The sequence below is a fragment of the Eleutherodactylus coqui genome, chromosome 11 (assembly GCF_035609145.1).
Source record: "Eleutherodactylus coqui strain aEleCoq1 chromosome 11, aEleCoq1.hap1, whole genome shotgun sequence".
Taxonomy (NCBI): Eukaryota; Metazoa; Chordata; class Amphibia; order Anura; family Eleutherodactylidae; genus Eleutherodactylus; species Eleutherodactylus coqui.
This window is the reverse complement of record NC_089847.1, coordinates 102,555,449-102,573,345: the sequence shown is the minus strand read 5'-3', so window position 1 is coordinate 102,573,345 and position 17,897 is coordinate 102,555,449. Positions and strand designations below refer to the sequence as shown.

At 47.6% G+C, this 17,897-nt stretch overlaps 1 protein-coding gene across 1 annotated transcript; it reads left to right on the top strand.

The window, feature by feature from the left end:
* On the top strand, nt 1–5,155 carry LOC136582290 (uncharacterized). Its single transcript, XM_066583209.1, has 2 exons — nt 1–2,035; nt 3,373–5,155. Exons 1-2 carry the CDS (start codon nt 979–981, stop codon nt 4,959–4,961), a joined length of 2,646 nt encoding a protein of 881 aa, XP_066439306.1. The 5' UTR covers nt 1–978; the 3' UTR covers nt 4,962–5,155.
* The last annotated feature ends 12,742 nt before the right edge of the window (nt 5,156–17,897 follow it).

Sequence of the window (17,897 nt, the reverse complement as noted above, 5' to 3'; positions counted from 1 at the left end):
CCAGAGCGTCATCCCGACGGCCCCATTACATATGGAGGTTGCCCTCTGACCCAGGTAGGGACAGGAAGAGTTTAAAAGCACCTCCCTTTCCACCCATGCTTCAGTGTCTTCCTGTCCCTACGGTGGGACAGAGGAGCAGCTCCAGAGCTGCAGGAGATAGGAAGCTGCGGAGGCAAGAAGACTTACCGCAAAGAAACACTTACCGCACGCTGTGCGGCCCCCCTGGAGGGGTAGAGGTCGGGGCCGCACACTCAAGAGTCCCTGCATCCCCGACCTGCGCCGCCGACGGAGCCGTCAGTCGCCTAGTAGCGCTGGTCTCCCTCGCGCGGATCGCATGTTCGGGCCGCCGCTGCTGTGATGGGATAGTTCCTCCTGGCAGGGGAACGGCAGCGGCGGCCTCCCTGGACCTCGGGCGCATAGCGGTGACGTCATCCGGCGTGGTGACGTCACGCGCACAACGTAGGGGGCGTGGCTACCGGCGAAAACCCGGAAATGGCGCCAAATTTGAAAATCCTCCCCATAAAAGCAGGCTAAACTCCATGGAGGTTCCTGCTGACTGCCAGACAAGTGTATGTGAGTATGTCTACCCGCGACAGCTCAGCACGTGAGGGAGAGATTGACACCCTACCAACTGTAAGTAGGCTATACGCCAAAACATGCGCAAATGGTCACTTGTACAGCGGATGCATATATGTTCCCTTTCTTGTCTCCCCTCTCCCCCACTTTCATGGGTAGATGGATAAGGAGGGTCCAAAGAAAATGGACCCGAGGAAAAAATCGAAAAAATGCGTCCTCTGCAACAAAAGGCTCGAGGAGAGCTATAAAAAACCCCTATGCGAGGAGTGAGTGTATTACCGCAAGTAATGCTCCTGAATCCAACGCTTGCACTGCTATAACAGTGAATTGCTCTGCCTTCACAGATGCACGGGGAAAATTCTCGCAGAGGAGAAAGCAGCATTCAAATCCGATATCCGCTGCATGATAAGGGAAGAGCTGCAGGCTTCCATGGCGTCCCTTCCCCAGGCCCAGCCAGGTCCGTCACGGGTCCCTAAAAGACCTAGACAGACCGAGTCGGCGAGTTCGATCTCCGGTGAATCGCTGGAGCTCCTATCCGAAGGGGAATTAGAGGACCCACCGGTTCCCATAGAAGACGAGAAGAAATATTACTTCTCATCAAACGACATTGCGCACCTCATCAAGGCGGTGAGGGAAACAATGCAAATTGAGGAAGATAACCCGCCGAGAACAATCCAGGATGAGATGTTTGGCGGCCTCCGATCTAGAAGAAAGATCATGTTCCCAGTCAACCAGACGCTGCAGCAAGTGATCATAGATGAATGGCAGGAACCGGAAAAAAGGATCACTGTTCCAAAAGAGATCCGAAACCGGCTCGCATTCGCTACCGAGGACGTCCGCCTGTACAGGGAAACCCCCAAGGTGGACATCCAGATCGCAAAAGTGGCCAAGAAGACCCTCTTGCCCTTCGAGGACACCTCCCAGCTATCCGATCCGATGGATAAAAAAATCGACGGATTAATGAAGAAAGCCTGGGAGGCAACATCCCTCACCATCGAGGCTAACATAGCCTCAACCTCAGTGGCTAGATCCATGGCGCTCTGGCTAAACAGGCTAGAAGCCTCCATAAAGGATCGGGCCCCCAGAGAGGAGTTGGCCAGCTGTCTCCCCCTCTTAAAAATGGCTACCGCCTTCCTGGCTGACGCATCAGCGGAAACGGTAAGATACGGGGCAAAAACCGGAGTCCTCAGCAACTCAGCGAGAAGGGCACTATGGCTGAAGACTTGGGCCGCAGACATTACATCCAAAAATAAGCTCTGCGCCATCCCCTTCCAAGGGGAATATATGTTTGGGCCCGTCCTGGACAAAATCCTGGAAAAAGTCGGCGACAAGAGTAAAACCCTGCCTGACAGACAACCTTTCAGGAAACCATCCTTCCCGAAGAGGATGCGCCAGCCTCCTCCCGAAGTTAAAGGGAAAGGGAAGACTGGAAGATGGTCGTACCCCAAGGGAGGTCGGGGTAAGGAAGTCCAACCCTCCCCTGAACAAACAGGGGGTAGATTAGCGGGCTATCTAAGCCAGTGGCAAGGGGTAACGTCTAACCCCTGGGTACTCCGAATAATCGAAGCAGGGTACCAAATTGAATTCCACTCGCTACCCCCTAGGAGATTCCTTATAACCTCCCCGGGGTCCCTACAGGAACAAGGGAACCTCATAAAAGGCGTTCAGGAACTTAAGGACCTAGGGGTCATTACACAAGTCCCCGATTACGAAAGGGGTGAGGGATTCTATTCCCCCCTATTTCTAATAAAAAAACCGAATGGTTCCATTAGGACTATATTTAATCTTAAAGCCCTAAATCAATTTATCTCGTACAAAAAGTTCAAGATGGAAACAGTAAGATCCATCGTCCCACTAATAGATCGAGATAGTGTAATGTGCACCATAGATCTTAAAGATGCATATTACCATGTCCCAATAACGGCAGCCCATCACAAGTACCTGAGGTTTGCTCTGCGGGAGGGAGACAAGATCCAACATTACCAATTCACGGCCCTTCCATTCGGAATCTCCACCGCCCCTCGGGTATTCACGAAAATCGTTATAGAGATGGTAGCCTACTTCAGGCGGAATCAGATCCGCATATTTCCGTATCTGGATGACTTTTTGTTGGTGTCAAGGACGGAGAAGACCATGCGTATAGACCTATCCATGGTCTTATCCACCCTAAACAGTTTAGGGTGGATAGTGAACAAGCAGAAGTCCGACTTGAACCCTGGTACACAAAAGGTGTACCTGGGAGTATTACTAGACTCCCACATCCAGGAATCCCGGCTTCCATCATCTAGGAAGGAAGACCTCACCCAAAGAGTAAAATCCTTCTGTCAGGCTACGGCGGTTTCCATTAGAGAAACAATGAAGGTGCTGGGCATCCTGACGGCTTGCATTCAGATAGTCCCATGGGCACAGGCCCATACCCGGCAATTACAAGGATTTATCCTTGCCAACTGGGACAAACGGCAGACATCCCTGGATAAGAAGGTGAGCCTGTCCGTCCGAGTCAAAGAGTCCCTACGCTGGTGGACCTCACAGAGGAACCTAAGCAAAGGTACCTCTTGGTCACAAGAATCTACCGTACCCATCACAACAGATGCCAGCAAAACGGGATGGGGAGCCCAAGTAGCCGACCAAAATCTACAGGGGATTTGGGACCCCCAAGTAGCTAAACGCTCATCCAATTTCAGAGAACTAAGGGCAATCTGGGAAGCCCTTCAGGCGGCAGAACCCCTTATAAAAGGAAGGCATGTCAAAATCCTAACCGATAATATGACAGCTCTGTCATTTGTTCGTCACCAGGGGGGAACGCGACACCCGCACCTGCAACGACTGGCAACAGAGATACTCCGCTGGGCGGAATCCAACGTGCTGTCCCTCTCAGCGATCCACTTAAAAGGGTCCACAAACGTCGCTGCCGACTTCCTGAGCAGACAGAGCATCCATCCAGGAGAATGGGGACTGAATCAGCGAGTCTTCGACCAACTAATCTGCCAGTGGGGAGAACCGCAGATAGACCTGTTCGCCACGAAGAGAAATTCAAAGTGCCAGGACTTTTACTCGCTGAACCCCAGAGACAATCCACGCGGGGTAGACGCCCTGTCCCAAAGCTGGGACATGGACCTAGCCTACGCCTTTCCTCCCTTCCCACTGATCCCCCGCACCCTCAGGAAAATCCAAACCAGCCGGGCGTCAGTCATACTAGTTGCCCCTATGTGGGACAAAAGGCCCTGGTATCCCCTGCTAAAAGCCTTGGCGATCCAGGGTCCATTCCTACTACCAGCCGTAGAAGATCTTCTCCTCCAGGGCCCACTAACATACCCAGGGGTCGAGAAATTGAAGCTAGCAGCATGGATGCTGAAAGCATGATACTGCGTGGGAAGGGACTCTCCCATAATGTAATTACTACCCTAACAAAAAGCCGTAAACCTATCACGATAGCCATCTACGATAGGATATGGAAAAAATTCACAGAGTTCTGTAAAATAGAGCCAGGGAAAATCCCAGGAATTGACATTCCCGTAATCCTGGAATTTTTGCAGGCAGGCCTAGGAAAAGGCCTTAGTCCTAGAACCCTTAAAGTCCATACAGCAGCACTAGGGTCCTATCTAGATTTTCCCTTGGCAGAACACCGCTGGGTGCGTAGGTTTCTCAAAGGGGCAGAACGGCTTCGACCCTTTGTTAGAGAAACCTTTCCTACCTGGGACCTAAATATAGTCTTAACTAGCTTTTGCCAATCCCCCTTCGAACCCCTCTCACAACTCTCCTTGAGGCTGCTCACACTAAAAGTTACCCTTTTAGTTGCCATAACATCGGCTCGGAGAATAGGGGAATTGCAAGCATTACAATGTATTGAACCATACATGGTAATACAAGACGACAGGATTACCTTCAAACTAGACCCAGCCTTCCTTCCGAAGGTAGTGTCAAAATTTCATAGGGAGCAGACGATCACTCTGCCCTCCTTCTGTCAAAATCCCCGTAACGAGAAAGAGAGAGAATTTCATAACCTAGACGTTAGGAGAGCTGTTCTAGCGTACCTAGAGGCCACCCGCTCTTTCCGTAAAAATAATAACCTCTTCATTCAATTTCAGGGGCCGGCAAAAGGAAAGACGGCAACTAAGAGCACCATCGCGAGGTGGATCAAGACTGCCATCCAAGAGGCATATAAAGCCAGGGGTCTCGACCCTCCGGGAAAAATTAGAGCTCACTCCACTCGCTCTCTTTCCTCCTCTTGGGCAGAAAAAGGCCAGGCGTCTGCCGAGCAGATCTGCAAGGCGGCGACCTGGTCGAGTATACATACATTTACCCGACATTACAGGGTTAACGTCCAGTCGGACAAAGACCTGAGTTACGGACGTAAAGTCCTTCAGGCAGTAGTCCCACCCTAGGGCCACGTATAATTTGGTATACTCCATATGTAATGGGGCCGTCGGGATGACGCTCTGGAAGGACACGGATTACTTACCGGTAGTCCCTTTTCCAGGAGTCATCACGACGGCCCATAGTTCCCTCCCCTTTAAGAATAATTTATGTTCTTCAAATGTAAATATGACCGAATAAAGGTAAAATTTGGTTTAGTAAACATTGTCCACCGTAATGATTTATAAGTCACTGAAGCATGGGTGGAAAGGGAGGTGCTTTTAAACTCTTCCTGTCCCTACCTGGGTCAGAGGGCAACCTCCATATGTAATGGGGCCGTCGTGATGACTCCTGGAAAAGGGACTACCGGTAAGTAATCCGTGTCCATCTAGGGGTACGATGACTTTTTTAACTTCACAGTTTTTAAATGAATCTAAGCCAAGCCGAAGGAAAATTACGATTTTCATTTTTTTTGGTAATTCTGTCAATTTAAAAGCAGTTTTTTTTTGTACAGCACATATATGAATGAAGACTTGCACCCCAAAATGGATACCCCTGTTTGTCCTGTGCTAAGAAACATACCCATTGTGGCCCTAATCGTATGTCTGGATGCACAATGGGGCCCAAAATGAAAGGAGCAACCGGTGGCTTTCGGAACAGAAATTTTGCTTGAAGGAGATTTAGGCACTATTGCACACTTGTAGAGCCATTGAGTGACCAAAACGATGGAGAACCCCCACAAGTGACCCCATTTGGAAAAGTAGACCTCTTAACGAATTTATCTAGGGGTACGATGACTTTTTTGACTTCTCAGTTTTTGAATGAATCTAAGCCAAGCAGATGGAAAAAATTATGATTTTCATTTTTTTGGCAATTGTGTCAATTTAAAAACTGTTTTTTTTGTACAGTGTACATAGGAATGAAGACTTTCACCCCAAAATGGATACTCTCGTTTGTCCTGTGTTCAGAAACATACCCATTGTGGCCCTAATCTACTTAAAGGAAACATGGCTTGGCCTATAATGGACGGAGCACCCGTTGGATTTCAGGGTACAACGGAATAAATTCCAGGCCCCATTGCCCACTTGTAGAGCCATTGAGCGGCCAAAATAATAGAGAACCCCCACAAATGACCCCATTTTGAAAACTAGACCCCTTAACGAATTCATCTAGGGGTGTACTGTGTATTTTGACCCCACAATATTTGAATGAATCTAAGCAAAGCAGAAGGAAAAAATTACGATTTTCATTTTTCGGCAATTTTGTCAATTTAAAAACTGTTTTTTTTCTACAGTGTACATAGGAATGAAGACGTTCACCCCAAAATGGATATCCTCGTTTGTCCTGTGTTCAGAAACATACCCATTGTGGCCCTAATCTACTTAAAGGAAACATGGCTAGGCCTATAATGGAAGGAGCACCCCTTGGATTTCAGGGTACAACGGAATAAATTCCAGGCCCCATTGCCCACTTATATGGAAAAAAAATTGACTTCCTAAAAATAATCCCTCCCCCCTCCCCCCCGCCATCCCCATTTTTTGGCATTCCCTAAATATTAGATAAAGGTAATAATATAAACTGCGTTTTATGTCCGAAGACAGGGGTAATTACGGAGGCTGGTTGGGTTGGGCACATGGGGCAAGAAAACCGTGTATCCCCCTCTCCTCTCATGCTTTTTGGGGGGTATTTTGTGACCTCAGCGGCGGGGATGGGGTGTAAAAAGTGGCGCTCTGTGAAGCTTCGTAAGCTTGCTGCGGTGCAGCGGTCTCACACAGAAGGCACTCAACAAGCTGCTCCTGGAACTGCAGGAAGGCGAGCGTTCCCGGGGCTTCTTGTAAATTACGTATTACAGGTAGCGCTCTGAATAATGCCGGGCTCACACAGCCGTAGGTGGAATCCGCTTGCGGAGGCGCGCAGCGGATTCCAGCTGTGAGCCCGGCTGTGACCCTGCGGACAGCCGCGTAATGTATTGCGCATAACTGTCTACTCAAACAGGCGGTCATGCGCAGTACACCGTTGTTTGTTTTTATTTCCCGCCCCGTCGCTTAGAGATGACCCGGGTACCCACAGCCCGTACACAATGTGTTTGCATATGGGGTGCGGGTATATCCGCGGTCATAGAGCACAATGGGCTCTAGGTCGCGGATATCCGCAGTAAAATATAGCATGCCGTGTTCTGTTTCTGCGAGTGGATTACGTAATTCCGACCCACTAATTGGGGGGAATTGTGTAATCCAATGCATGCGATTGATCCGTGGATTACCGCTGATCAAGCGCATGCAGAACCCGTAATTCCTCTCCGGTCATGTGTGACTGGCCTAATGTTAGATCGCTACTTTATCACGTGACCGAGGACCGCTCAGCGAGGCCGCCGGTCACTGCTCCAAGCACTCAGTGACCGTTGGTCGCTGGGAGCAAGGAGATTTAAAATTTCCTGGGCTCCCCGGCTCCTGTGAATGTGTCTGGCATTTTGCCGGCGGTCGCATGCGCAGCAGCAGGAAGGGTCCATGGAGGATAATCGCATCTGGATTCAAATGCGGAAGCCTCCGAGAAGATGTTTCATCTCCCCCCACCGATCGCATCGGTGAGGGGAGATGAAACTTCCACTTTTTAAAGAACTTTTACGTGATCGCCATTATGCATTGGATAACGGCGATCACGTGACCAGTAACCGCATACCGCGGCTCCCCGTGACATCTCCAGGCTCTTGGCTACCTTTGGTAGCCAGGAGCAGGGAGATTTTAAATTTCTTGGGCAATTTTTCACTTTTGCGCATGCGTCCGCCATCATGCTGACGGGCGCATGCGCAGAAGCTGGGGTAAGGTCCGCGGATGAACATCCCATCAGGGAACAAATTCGGGGACCTTGGGTACATAATTTCATCCCCCCTTACGGATACGATCCATAAGGGGAGATGAAACTTTAACTTGATAAACTTTAAACTTTTTTTTTTTTTTTTTTTACTTTTTAACTTTATATGATCACCGTTATCCGATGGATAACAATGATCATATGACTGGAAACCGCATGCAGCGGTCCCCAGTCATATCTCCCTGCACTCAGCTAACTGACAGACGGGTGCAGGGAGATTTTGAATTTGCCGGGCTCGCCGGCCTTCTGCGCATGCGCGGCACATCGCAGAAGCCAGCGAGGGGTCCGGAGACCGGCTGGAGGACATGGAGGAAGCGGGGTGAGTATTTTCACCTTCCCTCATGGATCCGATCCATGAGGGGAGGTGAAACTTTTCTTTTTTTAACATCTTTGTTTACTTTTCCGCGATCGCCGTTATCCATTGTATAACAGCGACCGCGGTACCGGGGATCGCTCACCGCGGTCCCCGCTGACATCTCCTGCCACCCGGCTACCTACAGGAGCCGGGAGCCAGGAGATTTTAAATTTCCCGCGCCGCCGGGCCTTCTGCGCATGCGGCTGACGTAATGCCGCTTGGCGCGCATGCGCAAGAGGACGGCTACGGGGCCCGGAGCATCGGGAGAGCGGGGAGCAGTGCGGCGGACTTCGGTGAGTAATTTCAGCTGCCTCGATGGATCTGATCCATCAGGGCAGCTGAATATGTAACTTTTTCAACTTTTATTTACTTTTTTGCGATCGGCGCTATCCACTGGATAGCGCCGATTGCAATGCCGGGGGGGGGGGGGGGGGGTCTGTACAGCCCGGGATGACAGCTCCATGCTGTTGGCTACCTGCGGACACCGACAGCATGGAGCTGTCATGTCCACAGCCCGAGGGGCTTTATTCTCTGCAGGACGCATGTTTTTACGTCCTCGGAGAATAAAGCCCTCTTCGGGAGGACGTAAAAACACACTGGGCTAGTCGTTAAGGGGTTAAAATGCCAATTAACGCTATAAGGCTCCCCTAAGGTCCACCTGAAGAAGGGGTCAGGGGTCTAGTCCCCACATCTGGAGCGCTGGGTTGTGTTTACTGCCATTTACACTTCCGTAATCCACATCAGGGTCCCATTGACGCTCTCCTGTTTTAGATGTTCTTGTGACCGGGGCAGTTGACCCAAAAACCAACAGTCAATTGATAAGCCTACAGGGACTTCAGGTATGACGGACTGCCCCTTTCAGGGTGGCCTGATACGCCAGGTAAGTCACCTCTATTTTTTTTCTGAGAATATATGTATTTCTTAGCCCTAGGAGCGCTGCCTTTATTGACTTTTAATCCACAGAAAGGGTGTGTAGTGCACGCGTGTGGACTGGCCCCTGCGTGTGCAAAAAGTACAACTCAAACTCAACAACTTCACGCCAAAATATGTCACGCTGGGCCTTGCACATTGGGTCGTGAGAAGCCAAGCTAAATCTCAGAAAACTGATAGTCTAAAATACAGGAAGTACAGACGTCCATAAGGTCATAATTTTCTATTAACCTACAGTTGACATTTGGCTATGGCACTTGTTGCCTCCCTCCTTCCCCATTCCCACTCCTTCAAACAAGTGTATTTTTACTCTTGTATTAGTTTTAGTTACTAAAACATGGATACAAGATTTTTTTTTTTTTACTCTTGTATCCATGTTTTAGTTTGTTTTATTTTTTTCTTCTTTTTTAGCTAATGTAAAACTATGCACCTATTTACATGACCGCATCTAAAAATGTCATGTTATTTTTATTAGTTTTCGCCTTTATATTTACATTAATTGGTATTTTAGTAGAAAATAAAACCAATGACTGTAAATAAGGAGGCAAATGGAGATCAGACAAAGATGAAATATTGATGGCCTACAGTTGCAGTGTCCTCTGTTACATGTCCTTATAATGGATCCCTACTACGAATATGTGACAGTTCGCTCCTGTGAAATAGGCCTAAGGGCTAATGCCCATGGATGGATTGGCAGAAATCCTGCAGCTACTAGGTTCTATCGAACCTAATAGCTTTCTGCCTTTCAATGTTTACGCTGCGGAATCTTACCATGGAATTCCACACCGTGAAAGAAATCGCGGCATTTTCTAATTGCCGCAAAAAAAAACACGCACGGCCGGCTTCCATTGTAGTCAATGGAAGCCGTATGTCACGCGATACTTCCAGTGTGAGCATCATGCACTCCGCATGCTCGCTGGACGGGTCTCACGCAGAGGATCCAGTGAGGTGAGTACGGGGTCTTTGGGGGGAGGGGGCGTGACTGACTCCGCTGCGATATTCCGCTGGCAGAGTCCAAAACGGCCATGGGCATGAGGCCTTAGTCTGGAAGCACGCACGTTTGTTTTTTTTTTTTTGAGCCCTGAAGCCATTAGGGTGCCTACCCATTAGCGATATTCTTTCTTGAAGCTGCAGCAGACGTCCGTGATGCTATCCTATTGCTTTCAATGGGGTCGGCTCTGCTGCAGCTCCATTGAAAGCAGTGGGTTGCAGGCAACCCGCGCAGCGATGATTTTCGGGAGAGAGCTTGAAATTATAAGCCCTTCCCTGAAAATTATCCATAGCTGTAAAAGCTGAGTGCTCAGCCATTGAAGGACAGCTGAGCAGTGCCTGTGATTGGTCACAGCGCTCAGCTAATTGCAGGCAGCGCTCAGTCATTCATGAATTGCTGAGCGCTGTGACCAATCAGTGCTTAGCTGTCATGAGACCAGACTGTGATTGGCTGAGTACTCAGCCAATGAGACCAGCGCTTTCTGGGGGCAGAAATTTTTCAATCCCTGGTCTCCAGAAGACGACTGCCGAGGTCGGAGAGAAGAGCGGGGTGGCTCTTCTAGCTGAGTAGAAATATATATATATATATATATATATATACACATATATATACAGCTATATACAGCTAGGGATGATTTTTAGGGAAGGCCTTATATTTCAAGCCATTCCCGAAAAATCATCACTATGGGGCTGCATGCAACCCACTGCTTTCAATGGTGCCGCAGTGCCGACCCCATTGAAAGCAATGGGATAGCATTACGGACTTCTGCCGCAGCTGTGGCAAAAGTCCTCACTATACTCCCTATGTTTTCAATGGGGCTGGCGCTGCAAGGCACTCTCTCCACGCTAGAAAAAAATTGCTAGTGGGTAGGCACCCTTAGTGAGTACAAAAGAAATACAAGGGAAGAACTTCTACTTCTCCCTACTGCTGGATCCACCTCCTGGCTTTGAGAACTGCATGTGTGTTTCCAGACTAAACTTTTTACTCCTAGGTATATTTTATTACTTTCTTTCTGATTCACAGTTTTAAGACACATTTGACTTCATACGCACGTCTGTATTGAAAATGATGCCCATGGCCAATACTTCTCTATCTATATTATTGTAGAGCAATATCGCCCTAACGGTGTAATATATTAGGATATGAAATCTGCACCTTTATCCGGTTATCCATACTAGATGATTTTTAGGCAAAAACCTACTTGTTTATTTTCTTAACTTTCTTGGTATTCAACAATCTCAAAACTTTCTGTACTGCGGCCGGAGTATATCATGTTCCACATCCCACTGTGATCCTCTCAAAGAAGGTCATTTGGCAATGACGACATGTCGGAAAATTGAGCAAAAACTTGATTCTAGCAGAAGATCGAAAATATTTCCCAGTGACTTCTGGACAATTAAAATGCCTGATGTTGATACAGAAGATACGGCGTCTGAAGGAGTGGAAGAACACTGCAGAAAAATGTTAATTTAATCTGATGGAGCTTCTAATTGAATATAGGAAGAACAAACGGCAGGGGTTTGAGAACAAAGTGAACGATGACGAAGGGGATTTGGGATGCCAGAAGACGCACGTATGCACCACAGATATGCGGACGGGAAGTAACTGAAAGTGAAACGCGAATGAAAATAGAGGAATATTGGTGGTAAGGGTATATTCACACATGGCTGGTTTGTTGCTCTGTAGGTATATACCCTTGTCATATCTTAATGGAATTGTTTGTGCATCAGGTGCTGAATAGTAGCAGAAACCTCTGCACCAAATCTGCCATGTGTGGGAATACCCTAATGGTGTATGATGATTTTCACCACTATGACGACTTGTCTGCTGTTTCTAAAGTTTCCTAGAGCAAGTTAACCAAAGTACACTTTGTCAAAAAAAAAGAACATCCTGTCCTTAGAAGAAGTTGTCGTTTTGCTGCAAAACTCGGCATACAATTACATCTCAGACAGATATGTAATGATGAGACTTGTGGTGTGATTTAGATGAACGGTTTTGTCACCTGAGCCCTAAAAGTGGTTCCCCCCCTTGGCCTATAAAAGGCTCTTGGAGGCTCCTTGTGTGTAGTGGCCTCTTCTTCTGCTTGTATGGAGCTTGTTGACCACTAGACGCCTCTACGATGCAGAGAAGAGATTTCACCGTTACCAGAGTCTAAGAGGGATGTGCCAAACTAGAAGGTCGTACCGATGAATTGCCGCCACCCGAGTTCCCGAGTTAAACTTTAAAGTGTGTTTTGCCATAGTGTTTCGGAATAAGGGCTTATGTCCACGAGCATATGCGTAAAACATGGCGTTTTACACATACAGCCCATGTGCTCTGCCAGCGGAGACCGCGTATAGCTGTGTATGTCGGGGAATCTGACGTCACGGACACGTGCAATGTGATGTTTTGTTTTTTTTTCCCAAGTTCCCCACTCTGTTCAGAGCACGGATGCGTATTGAAATGCTGCCCTTTCACAATGCCTGCGCAGGAACAGTGTTTTATATGGAGCCATAGAAGGGCTTCATGTCATATGCAGAGAAATGGTGCATGCTGCAATTTATTTCTCTTGTGTATGGATACGCCGTGCCCACATGCTGCTGGGCATGTAACAATGAAAGCCCACTGACTTTCATTCCCTCCATTCACCGCGTATCACTCATGCATGAATACACGGTGAGAAAATGCCCGTGGACATCAGCCCTATCACATGCAGGACGGCAATAGGCTTAACTGTCCCGGGTTCAAGCTGCCCGTCATTTCGGGAGCATGAACCCTGTGACAGGTTGTCTTTAATGACTAGTCATTTGTTTTTTATTTTTTGTTGTTTTCCATGCTTTTAGTAGCTTTCAAGAGCTATAACCTATTTTTCTCATTAACATAACCTTAGATGGGCTTGTTTTTTGCAAGCTGAGTTGTATTTTTTTTATTGCACCATATAATGTTTTGGAAAACTTAAAAAAAAATTTTAGGTGGTGAAATGGGGGGAGAAAGCGATTGTTCCATTTTTCGGTTTTTGTTTTTTTTTGTGTAGTCCCCTTAGATTTAAACTTGTGCTTATTTAATTGCTTGCACAATATATTCCAGTACTCTTCAGTATTCCAGCACTGTCCATTGTATTTTTAATCACATATTGAGCCTTGCTGCGAGTAGCGCTTAATATGTTTGACTACATGGCAGCCTGAGAGCTTTTACTAGACCCAGGGCAACCACTGACACCCTGCAACTGCATCACAAAAGGCCAATGGCGAGTTGGAGGCCGGACACTCCACCCCCTTGACAGCTTGCATACCACAATCGGGATTGACAGCTATGATCAAAACTAGCTCTGATCGCGGCTGTCTGCAGCAGGTGTCACCTGTTTCAATACCTGCATTGGCTGGGTATACAGAGGGCTCGGCTCCTGAACCCACTTCATCCCTAACGGGCACCTCTGTGATGTGTGTACAGGAGAGGGAAGGCGTTAAAGCGGATCTTTCAGCCATCCTAAAATGTCTCTTTCAGTAAATTCTTGTATTCCTCATGAAACTAAATTGCTGGAGCATAAATTAATTAAATAAATCTTATTTGTATAGCGACAACTTATTCCGCAGCGCTTTCAGGTAATTCTATTTATTACCCCTCCACTACCACCACCAAGCTGGGTTCTCATTTTACCGACCTCGGAAGGATGGAAGGCTGAGTCAACCTTGAGCCGGCTATCTGAACGATGCGGGGATTGAACTTGCATCTTTTCGTATAACTCTGTTTTTCTATTATGTCTCCTGGGAATTTAGAAGGATGTGTTCCTACGCAATCTATACTGTCAGCAGTGATTTAGGTCCCCTGTCCACGGGCGAGGTGGAATATTGCTAGTGATATTCCACCGCCCGGGAGCAGGGGAGAGAACCGTCAGTGCTCTGCGGTGAGCCTATCTAACAGATAGGCTCACCGTGGAGAATCGTGGCATGCCATGATTCGAGTCACGTGAGCGGAAAATCTCTGAGTCTCCGCTTGTGGACAGGGGGCTGTGCTTTCAATAGCCCCTCCCATTGCAAACAGCCGGCAAGGGGCGGAGAGAAAGGGGAGGGAGTTTAAAGGTCACGCTGCTAAACTCTCCTCCACCTCCCTTCTCCGGCCGCTGTCATTGGTTCCCATAGCAATCTATAGCAGTATCCGTAGTCCGGCTAAGAAAGATAGTTTCAAGACTAACTTTCCTGCCCGGTGTAATATAGCGCCGGGTGCTTTTACGCCGCAGGAATATACCTGTATGATCTGATGCATTGGAATCCAATGCATCAGACGGTAGCCTATGTATTGGCTGGCCGTGAAAACGGCGGCCGATATACGCTCGTGTGAATAAAGCCTAAGGCTGTATTTACAAGGATGAGGGAGAAACTCAGACTGTTATCGCACTACAAACCTGTGATTTCTGGCTGCGATGCATTCTGCTAGAAAAACGCATCCTATCTCTGCACTTATGATTTTCACGCATGCGTAAAACACATGCTTTTTCAATACTAAAAATAGAAAAATTGCATTGAACTCGCATGCAAATTGCAATTACATGCAGGTGCGGTGCGTTTTTTTTTTCAGGCACTTATAGGACATAGTAGGGGATTCTTTAACAAGAATCGCCCAAAATACAGGACTTGCTGCAATTATTTTTCTATCTTTTCCTATAGACCGAGAGAAAAATCACTCATGTGAATAAACGAGTTCAAATTAATGTGTTCTTTTTACATGCGCGTTTTGCCCATATCGCATTCGGACAGGACGTCTCCGTGAAAATCGCCTATGTGAACGCACTCTTAATGGTTGCTTCAGAACACCTCTGATGTGACATATGAGAAGTTTGGATTAGTGGTGGTCTAGATCCTGAGATCCCCACCAGTCACTGGCAGGAAGTGGTAGAAGCGCTCAGCTAAGCACTGCACCCCTTTACTGTGCTTAGGAGAGTGGTGCAGAGCTGTGTAGGGGTATATAGAAAGTCTATGTGGCTAGTACCGCTAACCCTGGTATCTCTGAGGAGGGGCCAGCAACGCTTATCTCAACTGAAAGGGCCGGGTATTTAGCTGAGCCCCTATTCCTCTTTGTAAACTTACACTAAAGACGTGTTAGAAGTTTTCTGAAGTTTCACCCACACCATTCAAGTTTCCCCCCTTAAAGACCCCACAACCATGTATAGTACAGCGTTAGTGAATAGGGGTTTAAAAGGGTTTTCTGACTTACTGATTTTATATAGTTTTGGGCTCTCTGAACCATTGCTTCCGCGATCTGTCGCAAATGTATCTGACATGTGATGTCACCGGCCAATAGGGCTGGTGAAGTTCCATAAACCTGTCACGTTAGTAGCCCCTTGAGACAGGTTTATGGGATGTCACTGATAATCCTGCCAGCCTCCTGTTGGCTACAACGGTTATGTGGGTAAACGGTCAATGGGGCAGCCCAATGTAAAGAGACCGTAGCAGCAGGAGGCGAGTATTTAGTTGTTTTTTTTTTTTGTTTTTTTTTTTACAGGCAATGTGTTGGTGCCTTCACGCTGGTACGAAAATCGTGCGAGATTTGTGCGTTGCGAGACGCACATATATAAAACATGTTCTTTTGAATGGGTTTATTCACATTTGCAATGTTTCCCTGCATGGCACTGCGTTGCGATGCAGGAAACAAATCGCAGCATCTCCTTTCTTTTTGCAATATTGCCCATTTTTTTCAATGCGGCCGTTAACAGCGTCGGCCCCATTGGAAACAATGGGAGAAGATCGCGATCCCCCGCCATGGCCGTGACAGCTGCAGCAGGGGATTCCTTCAGCCCTGCAGGGATGCGAGGCTGTCGCAACCAGGGGCTACTACGTGTTTTCAACTGGGCAGGCAGCAGCAGAGTCGGCCCCATTTAAAACAGTGGAGAACATCGCTATCTCCTGCCGCGATTATGACAGCCGCAGCAGAGATGAAGGGAACTCCCGCCGTGATGCAAGGCGGTATCTTGGGGAAAATGCCTCGCATCCAGGGGTTTTCAGAAGGACTGCGAGGGTGATATCAGGCCCAGAATCGGCGCTACAGCACTCTCCATCACCCGGCAGCTTCTAGTGAGCACCGAGCCATGGGTCACATCACCTGACCAGCAGCTTAGTCCTTACTAGGGGCTGACGGGACGCGATGTAGCTGCTCAAGTTGGCTCTGGATACGGTTTTCCTGCCATGTGTGTAGTAGAATCCACAGCAGAATGGCCGTGTGATTGTATGCGGACTCCCTCCACTCCCTGAGGCTTGTGCAGCTACATGTTGTCGTAAGTGCAGGTTGGGGCAATAAGTGATGTCGCTTTTTTTTTTCTTTTCCCCCCTCTAGGACACAAATTTCAAATACCCACCATATGATCCAATCTGCAGAGTCCCACAATAGTCGCGGAGTCTGCGTTGGAACCCACACAAAGTTAACGACCTATGAACTTCCCCTTACACTTTAGGCCGCCTGCACACGAACAGATTTCTGCTGCGGAATTCACAGAAAATACCTTCCTAAGCATGCTATGTAAAGTCGCTTTTTCCTTCCCACTCATGGAAACAAATAGCGATTTTCGCAAGTGGAGGAAAAAAAATCACAGCATACCCTATTTTGCTGCCGCCTCCGCACTGAACTGCAGCCCATCTGCAATTGACATTGCGGGTACCCACGTCATCGCCTAGCGCCGGCGTAGGAAAAAGAAACATTTAAAAAAAAAATCTGTACTGCGCATGACCGATGGCGAGCATCTGTGGTTGTCAGCAGTATAGCAAAAGCAGGTACGCTGGGTCACTGGTCATGGTCCGAGCTGTAATTTGGCTCATCGGTGCGAATAGAGCCTAAGGCAACCTGCACATGGACGAGTGTGGCGTTGGTCGGTAGTGAAAAACGGACCATTTTCCATGCATGTTTTACTCCATCATATTCAACGGGGTCTCTTGGGTTCTTCATCGGTTAGACCCGTTCAGGTAGGGTTTACATTTCTTCTCCCTAAGGGCGCCCACCCACTGGCGATTTTTTTCCCTGCGAAATTCGCAGCATTTTTTTCTCTGCAGGGGTCTATGGGACTTGTAATGTTAAAATCGCGATCGCGCAAAATCGCAATTTACCGCGAAATCGCGATTTTGCGCGATCGCGATTTTAACATTACAAGTCCCATAGACCCCTGCAGAGAAAAAAATGCTGCGAATTTCGCAGGGAAAAAAATCGCCAGTGGGTGGGCGCCCTTAAAGGAAAAAGGAAACCGGAACAAAGCGCTGGTGTGCCCCCAGTATTTAGTATTATCATTTTCTAATTTCTCAGGCCGATAAATGTGTATTTAATGGAAAGACTATCACGGTCTCTAGATCTTCTACCTCACACAGAGACTGCCAAAATTCTCGCAATTAATCTGAGAACTGCAGAAGACATTCTACAACGTTTCTATGTGAAAACAGGCAGATGGCAACCTCCATCTCCAGCGCAGTAAATGTTAGAAGATAGATAAATCTGCTGTTTTGGAGAGAATTGGGCTGATATACAATTATCTGTGTACTGAATGCCCTTAGATGATGATTTACAAACAGATACAATAGGTTATGATTGGAAATCTTACAATGGAATGCATAGAGTAGCAATAAAAGAAAAATAAAGCCAATAGTGCAGCAGTTTCCAAGAAGCTGTGGGCACGTAGAAAGAATGCCATTGCTTATCATGCAGCAAATACCGGAAAAATGTCAAGTACAAAGGGAGGCGTTCTCAACAGCAATCGATGCAATAATGAATCCGGGAAAACAAGCAAGGTGGGAGATTAGAAACAATGTAACAAGATCCACAAGTATCTGCTCTTGTAGTCATATCCCAGTCACTATACTTTAT

Coding starts and splice junctions, on each gene's coding strand:
- LOC136582290 (XM_066583209.1), top strand. CDS start 979: ATGATAAGGGAAGAGCTGCAGGCTTCCATGGCGTCCCTTCCCCAGGCC. Junction 2,036..3,372: donor GTACCCCAAGGGAGGTCGGG/GTAAGGAAGTCC, acceptor GTTCGTCACCAG/GGGGGAACGCGACACCCGCA.